Source organism: Heloderma suspectum, chromosome 4 (assembly GCF_057233095.1).
Source record: "Heloderma suspectum isolate Gila_16-S chromosome 4, 16-S_ref, whole genome shotgun sequence".
In the NCBI taxonomy this organism is placed as follows: domain Eukaryota; kingdom Metazoa; phylum Chordata; class Lepidosauria; order Squamata; family Helodermatidae; genus Heloderma; species Heloderma suspectum.
The window spans coordinates 48,434,800-48,449,706 of record NC_139461.1 but is presented as its reverse complement, the minus strand read 5'-3'; the positions used below and the strand labels follow the sequence as shown (position 1 = coordinate 48,449,706).

General features: G+C 42.6%; 1 protein-coding gene across 1 annotated transcript in view; it reads right to left on the bottom strand.

Moving 5' to 3' along the window:
* The window catches only part of CNGB3 (cyclic nucleotide gated channel subunit beta 3), a 109,304-nt gene that overhangs the window by 26,900 nt on the left and 67,497 nt on the right, over nucleotides 1-14,907 (bottom strand). Inside the window, exons 6-9 of the mRNA XM_084851453.1 lie at nucleotides 9,028-9,222; nucleotides 7,702-7,910; nucleotides 3,457-3,507; nucleotides 2,100-2,186 (exon numbers count right to left, since the gene is read on the bottom strand). Of these exons, the coding sequence (XP_084707579.1) occupies nucleotides 2,100-2,186; nucleotides 3,457-3,507; nucleotides 7,702-7,910; nucleotides 9,028-9,222 (542 nt within the window). The remainder of the gene's footprint in view (nucleotides 1-2,099; nucleotides 2,187-3,456; nucleotides 3,508-7,701; nucleotides 7,911-9,027; nucleotides 9,223-14,907) is intronic.

Genomic DNA, 14,907 nt, shown 5'->3' with positions numbered 1-14,907 from the left:
AGGACACGAGAGCAATAGCATCCTCCTGCTTATGTTCCCCAGGAACTGGTATTCAGAGGCATACTGCATCCAATACTGGAGTTAACATATAGTCATCATGATTAGTAGCATTGGGTAGTATCCAGTGGGATGTATACAATGTTACTCTAACTTGAATCCCATTCATTTAATGAGTCTACACTAAGTAAGACTAATGCTGGATACAACCCATTGACAGTCTTATCCTCCATGAATTTGTCCAATGCCCTTTTAAAGCCATCCAAGTTGGCTTTAAACTTGGTCATCTTGTGCTACTGAATTCCATAGTTTTAACCATGCGCTGTGTGAAGAAGTCCTTCCCTTTATCTGGCCTGAATCTCCCACCAATCAGCTTCACGGGATGACCCTGGGTCCTAGTATTATGAGGTCCACTATCTCCATACTATGCATAATTTTATGCACCATTATTATTTGCCCCTTTAAAAACCACAGATGCTGTATACTTTCATAACAGGGGAACTGTTCCAGCCCCTTTTATCATATTGGTTTCCCTTTTCTGAACTGTTTCCAATTCTACAATATCCTTCCTCAGGTGTGGTGATCAGAACAGTATTCCAAGTGTGATTGCACCATAGAGGTTTTTTTTTTTTTTTTAAATAAAGGCATTATAATACTGGAAGTTTTATTTCTGATTCCTTTCCTAATGATGCCCAACATGGAAGTCGCCTTATTCCCCCACAAACAATTAGCAGCATCACCAACAATCCGAGGTAGGGATGGATTTATCGCTAGCCACATATACAACAATACAGTTTTGCATTATGTATGGCTGGATTGGGTATATGCATCCATATCCACTCCACACATGGGCCTTTCTCCCTAGGTCAGGATGAAAATAGCTTTTAGACTGAAATCTTACCAACACTACTAGGGAACACAATGCGACTTTCTTCTAAGTAAATATGCAAAGGACTGTACTGTTAATTATCCATTTGCTAGTAAATAACACTGGGATACCACTTTTGTTATCAATATTAGTTCATAAAATAAATGCCACCTAGGAACCTGACTGACATTCGTATCCAGCGGTTTTTTTCTGGGATAAACTACACGGGATGTTAATATGTAGCATGTAGCTGACCTTCATGTTTTTTGTTTTAACTCCGGGTAATCACACGGATGCAATGAATATGAACTTGAGCACGCTCCGGGAGAGAGCGCAGGACAGGAAGGCCTGGCGTGCTATGGTCCATGGGGTCACGAAGAGTCGGACACGACTGAACGACTGAACAACAATCACACACGGCCCCGATCAAGTTTGGGACCACCAGACGTAGGTAGGGGATGTTTAAACCTTCCCACCCAGCTGTTTCCCTGCTTAAATCCCCCGTGCATGGGGATAAAAAGGAGGAAAAAAATGCCATTGGCATCAGTGGAGTATTTTTCTCTTTTTTTAAGCCCCTGGGCAGGGAGGTAGGCAAATTTACGGGAGAGGAGAGGTTGGATGGAAAGGATTACACCTCCCCATCCAACATGTGGTGGTCCTGAGCAAGATTAGGGTCCTACATACTTACCTGGAGGTAAGAAAAAAATGTGAGGATCACTGCATGATATGTATTTAATGTAGGGTGCAGTTTAGCCCTCAGAAGACACTTATTCAGCACTGGGGTGGGCACACAAACTTCATTTTCAAAGTACAAAATCTGTGACAAACAGCCAGAAGACGTTTGCCATGCTGCGTATATTTGGAAAGGGTGGAACTTTAAGGGTTCCATTCTTAAAGAAGGTCTAGGTCTGGAAGTCATTTTAAATAAATAAATAACGTCTCCTACTGCCTGCTTGTATGAGTGAGCCGCAATAAGTATTTATGTATAAGATCCAGTAGAGGCTGGTGGTTCTGATATCACTGGGTAAGTGAATCCATTGTGGGTTTTAATCAGAAGCAGTCAGAACTAACTCTGGCAGGTGCAAAGCACCTTGGACACCTCCTTAAGAGTTCTGCCTGGTACTAACTGAAACCTGGAGCGGATTCACCGCCCCACTGACATCAGAGACACCAGCCTCCACTGATATGATCTCTGTCTCAGGACTGAGTGCGAAAGCAAATACTCTCATCTTACCTTTATCACCTTGTTTGCTCTGAATACTGCGTTAAACCCAAATACAACGTACAAGACATCAAACGGTATTACTGATAACAAATCAAGCTGTTGAAGAAAATAGTCCAGTTACAACATTACATTAAGTGCTTAAAAACGTCTCAGGTTCAGACTGCCTGGTGCATGAAAGATGGATACCATTGTATGCGTACAATGATTGTTGTCATTTTGTGTGGACTGCTTTGAGCACACTGCATTTGTAGGAAATGGAGTAAATAAAGAAACTGACTATGACTAACTGAGAAGCACAGTAGGAAGAATGAGGAATTCTCATGCTTCCTTGTTTCTGTTGTACATATTCACACTTTATTAAGGCCAGCTGATGGTACTGGGAGGGCTGGTGCCTCCAGTTTATGATCTCTTATCTAAGCTATTGTTAAGAAACTAAACAAGGTATTAAAGAAGTTGTGAAGTGTCCATCTCTGGGAGATTTCAAGGAAAGCCTGGAACTGCACATGTTGTCAATATCCAGTGTTAATCTGACTTAGATCCCACTCATTTCAATGCATCTACCCTAAATTGGACTAACACTGGATACAGCTCAGTCTTTTAATACCACTTCTTGGGCTGATGGCTAAGATTAAGCAAAATATACTTTGTGAGGTCAGACTATTCTCTCTCTCAGGGCAGGCATGGTAGACTAGATGGCCTATTGTGTTCTTTTCAGTTGTATAATTCTTCAAACCCGAGCAAACAAAATTTGCTTTGAAATATTATGAGTTTCAAATGTCTTACTGGATTTCAAGAAACAGAGAATGCATAGCAGAACAAGCTGTGACTCAGGACTAGAGATCATGGCCTGTCTGAACTAGATTCCTTCTCATCTCCAAACCTGGAAATCTATTAGGACCACTTTCCTTATTACCATTTTCATTCTCAGCTTCAAGAGTAGTCCCTTGTGATGAACATAATAATGTAGCAAAGACTTCAGGAGTGCCCAAGCTGCTCAAACACAACACCTCACTATTAAGCCTGACAGAATGTTGTCAAACCATCCAGCAAAGATGGACTGAAATGGTGGTCAGGGACATAATTCCCTTTGCTCTTGGAAGGAAAAGGCCTAGGGCAGATTTCTCATTTATCTAATGGGATGGGTTCCTAAGCTGAGAGGTGGGTGTTCAGGTGTACATTTCACATAACTAAAATCTGATGTAAACTTCACTACTGATCTATCGACCTGTTTCCCACTTGAAGAATGCAAACAGCAACAGCAACAACAAAGCACTGCAGGATGATAGCCCTGTCAAAGTAGATAAATAGTTAGAATAATTGATTTGTGCCTCACCAAACATGCCTAACTTAACACTTTTTCACTTACCCGAAATTTTAATGAACTCCGGTAGAATTTCTTCATTTCTACCTTATCTGACTAAAGTTAGAAACAGAGAAACAAAGACAGTTAGCTGAGTAAAAACCTCACCCCAATAATATATTGATAATTATCCCCCCCCACACACACACACACCAGTTACTAAGATCAAATCTCTTACAGACTCAACTAGCCCAGGACTGCAAGCAAAGTACTTGTGTTTCATACACAAGTCACAACATTATTGGTATAGTATACAGAGCATACTGCACCCCAAAGCAAAGCAGTTCTCTACTTATCCAGATAATTGTTGAAGTCTGAGGCTCATATATGCATGGTATGCATATGTACAGGATTGTCAAACCATTTAGGATCAAGGGCTTAAAGTACAAAACTTTGTTTTGGACATGTTTTCAGACATACAGCCAAAACTAAGCCCTAGGTGATACCTCAACTCAATTAACGTGACTTGTGACTAAGCCTCATGGAAAGCAACAGGACTTATTAGCCACAGCAAACTCACCATCACTTAGTGACCGCTAAAAAATGTGTTTAATGTATAGCTTGAGTTTCTTCCATGGAACTCAAAGAAATGTACATAGGGGTCCCATGTAATCTCTGATCGAAGCACTGACTAGGTTTAGCCCTGCTTAGTTTGAGCAAAAGTGCTGTGACTTCCAACCAAACTGTGGGACATTAATTGGACCAAGGCCTGTATAGTTTTGCCACATAAACTCTATGTAAGGTACAGATTCCTTTTAGCAGTATCATTTGGGACTTAATAAATGGTTTAGATCAGGGGTGAGCAGAAGGTTGATCTATAGAAGTTTTGGACTTCATCTCCCAGAAGCCCTGCCAGCATGGCCAATGGTCAGGAATGTTGGGTCCAAAACATCTAGAGATCTACTTTTTGCCCACCCCTAGCATAGAGCTCCTGGAAATCTAAACAAACATATTTGATTCACACTTGGTTACTTCATCTAATATTAAGGGCCTCTTCTGATGTTATTTCAGAGGTGTGGGAACCATTGCAATGTGTCACTTTCCCATGGTGTTCCAATAGCACTGGAAGCCTGATGCCTCTGGTGATGCATCTACTCCACATGCTTGCACTATCCTTCCCTGGAATTCAGACAATACTGGGCTAGAAATGAGCGATATCATGGACTTTTATGTGTATGTTGGAAGGAAGCTAACTTAGAACCCATTGTCAGCCTATTGGTCTCAGAATTGTCTTTATTGACTGGCAGCAGCTCTCCAAAGCTTCAGACAGGTTTTTCCCAGCCAGCCCAGCCCTACCCAGAGATGCTAGGGATTGAAACTGGGATCTTCTGCATTCAAAGCATGTGCTCTACCACTAAGCTATGGCTCTTATTAATGTGACCTGCAGTGTCCAATGTACTGAACTGGGAAGCACATATGCAGCTCTCATGCCGCTGAAGTACTGTTGGAACAGGGCCTTCTACAAAATAAAAGAATAAATATTAGGGAACGAGACTGAGAAGAAGCCTATGCAGTTAGGACATTCTTTTTAGAATATTTTAGGGGAAATTAAAATGTCATGGTTATGGATGGGGAAATCTCCAGTCTCCCTTGGGTAAAGGGAGATATTGTTGGAAATGCAACAGTGTAATAGAATTTGTAATTTTATTTATTTATTTATTTATTTCTGTAGAATTGTTGATGTAATAATTTCTCATTTAAGTATAGTAACACAGAGAGCTGTCAGCCCAGAGTGGAGGAGTATGGGTCTATAGGCAGAAACATTACACATGAGGTCTTTGGAAGCTGGATGGACGTGCTCTCATTAGCATTAGAACTGTCAACATTGCATCCATTAAGAATGATTACATAGTTATTTTTAAATGGCTCTCTATGGGAACAACTGACTATTCCCTTACAAAAGGAAGTTCAACAGAAGTCTAAAAATAAATGTATCTGTACACTCCTACCATTTGGCAGCACCCGGTGTCTTGCTGCAGGCTTCCCAATTGGTTAATAATTGCATGCATGGTTGGAGCTGCCCTCTCAACTGGAATTGAACAGGAATCCATTCATGGGTAGGTGGCCTTTGTTTGCACATCAAGTACTCACATGCCCACATCAGTTCACTAGATCAAAGTTTGCACTGCCCATTCACTTTCTCTGGACTTGTCATGTCATGTGAACCAGGTGAGCATGGGTTATGTGAGGGTTAAACAACCCGCCAACACATGCCACAACATCACTGTGGATTAAATAACTCACAGTGGGCTGTCGTGTCATGCAAACAACCCCCATGAGTTATGTGAGAGATGCTAAATCCTCGCATAACTCACGCTCGCTGGGTTCACATGACACCCCCCGGGCCAGAGTTGCATATTCAAAATGGCAGCCGCACACACCCTGCATGTGCCACAGCCTCACCATGGGTTAAACGACACACAGTGGACTGTCGTGTCATGTGAACAGCCCCAGTGCATGTAGTACTTCCAAAGCAGGCCTGATCCTCTGAAAGTATGATATCTGCCTTCGTTTATATGATACAAAGCGCCTCAGTTCTGCCAACAAGCCAGATTTGGCCTTACTGTTTTGTTTGTCACTGACTATTTTAGTTCATCATCTCATCGATAAGGGCACAAGCTAGAAACTTGGTTATATGAAATGATGTTGAACATGGTGAAAATACACATATTGAATAGAAATGAAGAGATTTGTGTTACCTATGAACTGCTGATTTTTAAAGCACAGATTTTAAAATCAGTTTCTAAAAGGGAGCTTTGCCTTGATAAAGGAATCTTATATTTGGACAAGACAAAACACAGTGGGGCTGTTTGCACATCACAACAGCCCACTGTGGGTTATTCCCACAGTAAGGCTGTGGTGCATGCAAGGCATGTGTAGCCACCATCTCCATTTGGGGGTTGTCCCATCATGCAAACCCAGCAAGTGTGGGTTATGCAATAGTTAACAACCTTTGCATATCCCATGGGGCTGGTTTGCACATCATGATAAGCCGCCCTGAGAACAACCCACTATGTGTTGGTTATTTGATCACTAACCCACAATGCTGCTGACAGACAATCAGCCTCTCTGGGGCTTCTTTTAGCTTGTCTACAACTTCCTCCTCCTGCCCACTGCCCGCACGTAACCCAGGGGCCTTTGTGGCACAACTCCTCTATATGCCTGCTGTGAAGAGATTTCCCCGCCATCCCCGTTTCTAGCCTTCCAAACACTTGCGCTGACAAAAATATGCCATATCTTCAGAATGGAGGGGGGCTTGTCTTATTTTTTTTAGTAAGAGATGGCTGAGAGTTTTATTTATTTTCTTTCTTTAACACTTAAATAAAGCCTCCTTGGCTACTTCCCACAGCTCATTCCTCTTCCTAGCACACTTATGTGCATATGCATGATTGACTTACCTCTGGGTAAGCACCCTCCCATTTTTTTTTTTTTTTTAACCATTCCCTGTGGGGCGGGGGATTTTGCCATGAAAACGGGAGGGGTGAAGTTTACATCCCCCCTCCTGAATTGCCATGGCCCATTGGGAGTGCGTATGCTTATGCGGAGGTAAGTCAGTCACGCAGAGAAGTATAGCTGTGCTAGCGTGAATCACAAGGGGAGGAAGCTGGTCACTGTCAAATGAAGCCGTGAGCTGGAGGGGGAGGAGTGAAGGTCACTGCGAGGAGTGGCCAGGGTTTTTTTTTTTGCTGCTCTTGCTGAGTGCCTCTGTAGCCTCTGTAGCCCTTTCAACCAAGCCATGCAGAACCTACTTTCAGACAGCACAACAAACCACCCTGAAAAACCCCAAACAAGCCGTGGCTTCTCAGCCTTGCAAACACCTTGCACTGACATACATTCTTAGGGTGGCTTGTTCATGAAAAATAAGCCATCCTGCAGGAACCGCACCGGGTTTGGACATCATGGCAAGCCACCATGGGTGATAACTCATGGTGGGTTGTCATGTCACATGAACCAGGTTAGGGTCTGTTTTAAGCAACCCTCGCATAACCCACGCTCGCTGGGTTCACACAACATGACGACCCCTGAGCAGGGATCGCATATGCAAACTGATGCTCATGGGCAACCACATGGTCATCGTGGGTTAAATAACCCACAAGCTGTGGCGTGTCATCTGAACCCGGTCAGTCAAGCCTATTAAACATTGACTATTTTGGAAAGCACTTTGGTGCAATGAGATTACTACATACAAGGGCTCTCTCATTGATGATGTGATTGTTCTGTGTCTTACGGAACAATCCTTCCTTTACTTACTATTATATCTCCACTTTTCACAAATTGTACTCGGGGCTGAAATAACAGCAGATCACAGATGTAGCAGATATCGCATAAGATGTCTATAACAATCCAGTATATCATGTTACTTGATGTCTGAACTGGGAATACTAATCGCAGCGGGATGAACCAGCAGTTCCAGTTATAAGCAATGGTAACCAAGAACAACCATCCTATATAATGACGATCTGGAAAATAAAATATGTGCATCTTTCTTAAAACGACTCTTCTTGTTTGAGGCTTGTGAATGCATTGTTCCACAAATATAAATATAACACCCAAGGAAAATTTAATAAATTGCAAATTTTAATTGCATCCTGAGAACCAACTCCCACATTATATGTTGGCTGTGTGTACCACACATTACTTGATATGCCACATTACATGTTTGGTGTGTACCAAACTTATACTTCGCATACCAATACTCAAATTTTTCAGTTTTATTAATTTATTGTATTTCTATATCACCTTTGGTTTACAAACATTTCAGAAAATAAAAACCACAATCAAATAAAAACATTAACAACAACCTTTGAGGGCCATTGCTGGCTGGGGAATGCTGGCCTTTTCTCTGTCTAAACATGCATAGGATTGCACCCTCAAAGACATAACAAGTATAATGACTAAAAAGCCAAGTTCTAAAGATGTGTCTAGGCCACCTTCCTGAATAAAGAGAGGGGGGACCAGGTGCAACTCCAAAGGGAATGTGTTTCAGAGTTTGGGATTGACACAGGGGGAAGCCCTTTCCTGTGTCCTCAAGAAGCTGACCTTTGCAAACCAGGGTGTCTTCAAAAGAGCTTCTCCTGCTGGTCTTCATAATCAAGCAGGTTCATAATGAGCCAGGCACTAGAATTGTAGAGCCATTTAGAGCTTTAAAGGTTAAAACCAACTCCTTGAACTGAGCCCGAAAAACAGCTGGTAGCCAGTGCAAATCTTTCAGTATTGTGGTGTTGTGATTGCAATACTGTGCATCAGTTAGCAGCCGAGCTGCCACATTCTGCACCAACTGGGTGCAGAGGTGAGTCAAGGGCTGAAAGTGTTTAGAATGGAGCTAAAGGTGAGTCAAGGGTTGAAAGTGTTGAAATCTACTGGACCAGTTTTGATTATTGCCGTGGTAATATAGAGTCTTCATTTTAGTACTCAATGCAATAAACGGCTAGTGCCAACATATCTACTTGTCTATACACCAACACTTATCCTAAAGGAACCCTGATGTCAGCAGAGACCTTTACAATCCCAGTATGAGCCACCAGTAATATCTCCATATCTACAGCATCTCTTTCTGTGCAGAAGCATTCAGCTTACCTGTGTATGCATCTATACTTTCTGGTAGCTTCATTTTCTTCATGTATTCTTTCATGGCTGGTCTCTTGAACTTACAGCATAGCATGTCACAGTAATGCTTCTCCTGTTTAACTTCTTCTGCCTTTTTCTCTTCTTCTTTCTCCCCCTCCTTCTTTTCTTCTTTTGGTGGAGGTGGTGGGGCCTTCTTTTTGGGTGCTAGTCAAATTTCCAAAGAGACAGCATTTAATACATTTCTCAAATACGCCAAGGTCTCTGAAGCTACAGCATATTATATACTAGGTAATGGAATCCTCTGTGATCTCTGTAAACAATTGACAACAAAACTTATGCTGCTTCAGAAAAGTGGTAAGAAGGATGGAGATTAACACTAATAATACTATTATGCATTTGCCTACGCAATGATAACTGATATCATTAGTTACAGGTGTAAAAGATGAAATTTATTTATCCCTGTCTTCTGAGTACTATGCATTATAACTACATTTAGATATAGTGATTTTTAATAGGGTTGATTGGTGACAGGTCACCAGGTCAACTATGCATCCATTGGCAGGACAGTATAATTCCAGCCTTTGGAATCCTATACAGATTTACCTGGGAGTAAGTTCCACTGAATGTATACAATTGCACAGTAAGACACCATTACCCTCTAATCTAGACTGGAACACATCTATAACGACCAGAGAAATCAAAATTGGAGGCTACAAAATGGCCTCCTTTCTGGAATTAGTTGCCCAAAGCAACGGCTTCATGTTGCTTTATTGTAAGACCTGGTTATCCAGCTTTTGCATATGAATACTAATCAGTATATTAGCAATGTGTCAGACCTATTAACTGGACATCACATGCCAATTGCATGTTGATGAAAATAAGGGCTGATCTACATTGCACCTGCCATCACAATAAATTTGGTGTCCTGTCGGGTTAAACGCTCTCGCATTAAAATGTGATTATCCACTCACCCATTTTCCCTGTTGTAGTGCTTCATCGAATGCGCGAGCTCAGTTCACACTCGAGCGCTGTGCTATTTTCCTGCTCTTAAAGATGGAAGCTCTCATTGGAGGATCAGAAACTCTTCCTGTTTCTGCTGATTCCACACCCAGCATGTTCACAGCTCTTGATGGCCCCATGTCGTCTTCCGGCTACTGATTGCATAAATTCCTCAGTACTCAATGTTTCCTCAGCAACAAGCAAAGGGCTGGATGTGCACGCGCTTGTCTGATCTCAGAAGCTAAGCGGGGTCGGCCCTGGTCAGTAGTTGGATGGGCGACCGCCTGGGAATCAGGCTTCCTGCATTGAGGAGGGGGTTGTTCTATCCCTTCAAATGAGACTAAGTTTTACCGCCTCCTATCCCCCACTTCAGATTTTTTTTTTTTTAAATCAAGTCATTATCTTCGAAGAATCGTGGCTTCTCTGCAATTTTTTTTTTTTCTAATTCAGGCATGATCTTTGAAGATTCGAAAATGCGAAGTTCATGCCTGGATTAGAAAAAAAAAATTGCCGAGAAGCCATGATTCTTCGAAGATAATGCCTTGATTAATAAAAAAATCCGAAGCGGGGGATAGGAGGGGGTAAAACTTAGTCTCATTTGAAGGGATAGAACAAACCCCTGCTCAATGCAGGAAGCCTGATTCCCAGGCGGTCGCCCATCCGACTACTAACCGGGGCTGACCTTGCTTAGCTTCCGATATCAGACAAGCACGTGCACATCCAGCGCTTTGCTTGTTGCTGAGGAAACATTGAGTGCTGAGGAAGCTATGCGATCAGTAGCTGAAAACGACATGGGGCTGTCGAGAGCTGTGATTGGTAGGGATGTCAGAGAATTCCGCCACGGATCTCGGTGAGGCCGAATGCCAGTGCATTCGGCCCCCCGAAATCTGTGGCAGAATGAAGCCACCTGCCCCCCCACCCCACAAAAGGCACATGAAATGGAGCACTTACCTGCTGCCATCTGCGCTGACTTGTGAATGGCGGCCGCATCTGCAGCCGCTATTTGCTTCCTCATTATAGCCATGATAGGCTACATAAATAATTACGTAGTCTATCACGGCTAACGTGGGGACACCATTTGTGTCCCTGCAGAGGCGATGATAGGCTATGTAAGTATTTACGTAGCCTATCACGGCAACTCCCCCCGTAAAAAACAGCGAACGCAAATGGCGGCGGCTACGGTGGCCGCCATTTGCGCTCTCTTTTTTTTGCCGTTTTAGCCTACGTAAATATTTACGTAGGCTATCACGGCAAAAAAAAAAAAAAAAAAGGAATGCAAATGGTGGCCAGTACGCCATTTGTGCTCCTTTTTTTTTTTTCCGTAATAGAAAAAATAAAATTTGCCATAATAAAACGACAAAAAAAGGGAACACAAATGGCGTAAATGGGAACGCTGCCATTTGTGTCTGCTGTTTTGTTTTTGTTTTTGCTGTGATAGGCTACGTAAATATTAACCTGGCCTATCACGGCAAAATACAGGGATAAAAATGGTGGTGGCTACGGCAGCCGCCATTTGTGTCCCTGCAGGCTGCCCAGTGGCCGGATGTCCAGCTGCGGGCGGCCCCGGCCAGCAGCTCTGCAGAATCTCCGCAGAGCGGAGCCAGCTGGAGAGAATTTCGGGGGGAGGGATGGAGCGCCTCCCCCCCCCACAAATGTCACCCTTCGAAAAGGTAAGTGACCTTCGTACATCTCTAGTGATTGGGCAGGAGGGAAATACAAACACCGCTGTATATGAACAGGCAGGGGAGGGGACTACGACCAGATACAGTAGCGAAGGCGGAAAATCAGAGCACATTAAGGGGAAATAGCAGGATATCGGGGTATTGAAAGCGGGAGCACGGAAGCGGGAAATTCTGGTTCCAATTCGAGGTGAGTATTGTGTAGTGTGAAAGATGGGCGGTGAAACCTCACTAGAAGTGAAAAAACTTTAAGTGTAGATCGGCCCTAAGTCAGCTTGATTTGAAGTACTTCCCTACTCTGTAAACGCATCATGTGAATTGTCCCTTAATTCTTGCAAAATTATTATAAGTACTCCACATATAGGGGGACTGTAAGATGCATTCGAAGACTTTAGGGTCTTAGTATGAATATTTTTGAAGAGCAATGAGGGAGACTTCCCCTTTAAGCTACCATGCCATTTGCCTCAATCCAGCTTTGGCAACTTAATAACTGTACAAATATAATGGAGGACGGAGATGGGGATGTCTGCCTGTTAAAAGGCTGTTCATGCTTTTCCCAATTCCTAACTAGCACTTCTCACTTGAAAGTTAATGGAGAGGTCTATGCCAGGGGTAGGCAAACTTTTTGCCACTGAGGGCCACGTGTACTGATGAGTTATTGGTGGGTGTGGCTGAAAACATCAATGAGAAGGTCTAAGGTTAACAGTAGCCAGGGACAGGACTAGTCTCTTCCTCACCCAGCACCCCTCTCTCTTTCAAACACACACACAACATTTCCCTTCACACACACACACACACACACACCTCTTCTCAAACAGAAGCACACACAAACACACACACAACCTTCCCATCCACTCAGTCTCATTCTCTCTCGCTGACACGTGCTACACCGCCACTGATTTCAGTGTGTTATCCTAGAGAAGTCCTAATCAGAAATTAGCTTCCTCGTATTCTGACCCCACCTCCAATGTGAACATCCCCATTGGCTCCACCCCCTGAACTCTGTGCATTTGGAAAAGGCCTGAAGGGGGCACCTATACACAAACAGCTGTGCATGCGTAGACTCCTCAATGTGACCGGGAGCTCCCGAATGCATTCAGATCTTTGTCAAAAGCATGGAGGTCTAGGGTGTGGAGCTCATGGGGATGTTCACACTGGAGGTGGGATGTGTGTCAGAGACAGCGTATGGGGCCCTGCCCCCCTCCACTCATTGTATGAACATGTGGAGCCCTATCTCTGCATAGGTGCAGCTGAATATTAGGGAGAACAATATGTTTTATCAAGGGAAGAAAAAAGTATTTGTGAATATTGGGGTAGGATTAAAAAGCTGAAATACTTATATTTTAAATGCCAAGCTTCTACTTTTCTTAGCAAATATAAGAAACAGACAAGTTTCCATTATTCTAATCATCCCACTACATTTGTCTAGTTTATTAAATTCATCTGAAGTATGGATAGCGTACTCAATGTACCATAGAATATGCCAGCTATAACTGTCTGTCATGTAAAGTAAGAAATACAAATTTCCTCTGACAATTGTTAAATGTAATGATTAATTGATTTCAGGTGAAATACTTTAATGAAATTGGAAGATGACTTTTATGGCCAAAATGGTATGGAGTTTTATTTTATTGAAAAGATTCCCCTCTGAGGGTTGCACGTAGACTTTGACTACCCAAACTATATTTTTGGTTCCAATAGGAATAGGCAAATCTGTCAAGTTTGTTTTCAGTCAATTCCATAGGATTTCTGAACAGTTTTGTTTTTTAAAGATCTGCATGAAAGTATGTACATGTTTTCAAGGGCATTTCTTCAAATATACACATTTTTGTATGCAATTTTCCAAATGTACATATTTTTAATGTGCATTTTCTAAAAGTACGCATTCCCACCCCCGTAAGCTAAAATGATTTTGTACAGACAATCCCCAATATTAATTTGTCTTAATAGATGCATTTCTGTATTGTTTCATCAATTGCCGGACTTGAACTCAGCATTTGAAAAAATGTGGATTTCATAGCATAACTGCATTCCAGTTTGTACTTTGGCTCAGGGAGTGCAAATTAGGTATGTTCACATTAAAATGTGAACCAAATGAAATTCTCACCCACTTCTAGGTTCCAATTAGTGAAGATTAAAAATGTATTTTTCTTGGGGTATAAATCACAAATAGTAAATGATGTTGTTTTATATTGTCAATCACTTAAATTGGCGTTTTCTTTTGTTTTCAAAACTGTGTTTTGAGAAACCCTGGATTTTTCAATGAGTAGATTGGTAATCGCAGGTAAACTTTCTGAACAGATTGTTCACCACTGCTGATCTTTCCCTTTAATGCACAGACACCAGGTAGCCTTGGGCATGTTGTAGAACGCATTACAAGTTCCTGTGGGGCCACCATGATGCCCAGAAGGCCACATCAACTAAATTGGTACCCTACAGCATTGTGCCCCAGAATCTGCTGCAATATGCAGGTTTTTTGGTGGTAGACACATTAATGTAGAGAGTTCCCTAAAGATATGAAGTCTGAAAAACACAAATAACAACAGCTGGGAAACAGTTGTTCAAAAACAACTATAAGACATATGCAGACATATCCAAGCCAATGTGCTAGGATTTATATCAATCTTGTGTTATTGATGTCAGTGCTCTTAAATATAAATATTCCATGTTAAGGATCAGGCTGTTAATGAACAAGCTCAACGGTGTGCATGATTTGTACCTTAAGATAGCTTTTTCTGTGGGCTCTGCTCCTTCACTCCTTGACTTTGCCCCCAGGTGCGTGGACTCCATCTGTCCACTCCCAGGTACATGGGTACTTGGGAGTGGGTACGGGTTGGGGTTCCAGGGGGATCCCAGCTCTTGACAAGCTGAAAACCAATTCTCTATATACTATGCAAAGCTGAACAGCTTGTTACCCACCAAGCCAAATGCAGCCCACTACCTATTCAACAGCCTCCTGTTTTCAGTGCTTCCTTGGGGCTGAAAAAACAAGGCAATTGTCAAGGACAGGGTAGGCCACAAAACAAGGGCTGGTGGATTAATATCTGTCTTGTTGGACCACAAGCTGTACAGGCCTGGCTAGGTTCTCAGGTGACCATTCCATAAGGCAGGGCTGCAAAACCTCAGAACTGGGGACCAAAACTGGTCCACCTGGTGTCCCAACGTGGTCCCTCGGGTTCCCCACATGGCCCCTTTCCACCCAACCCCTGAT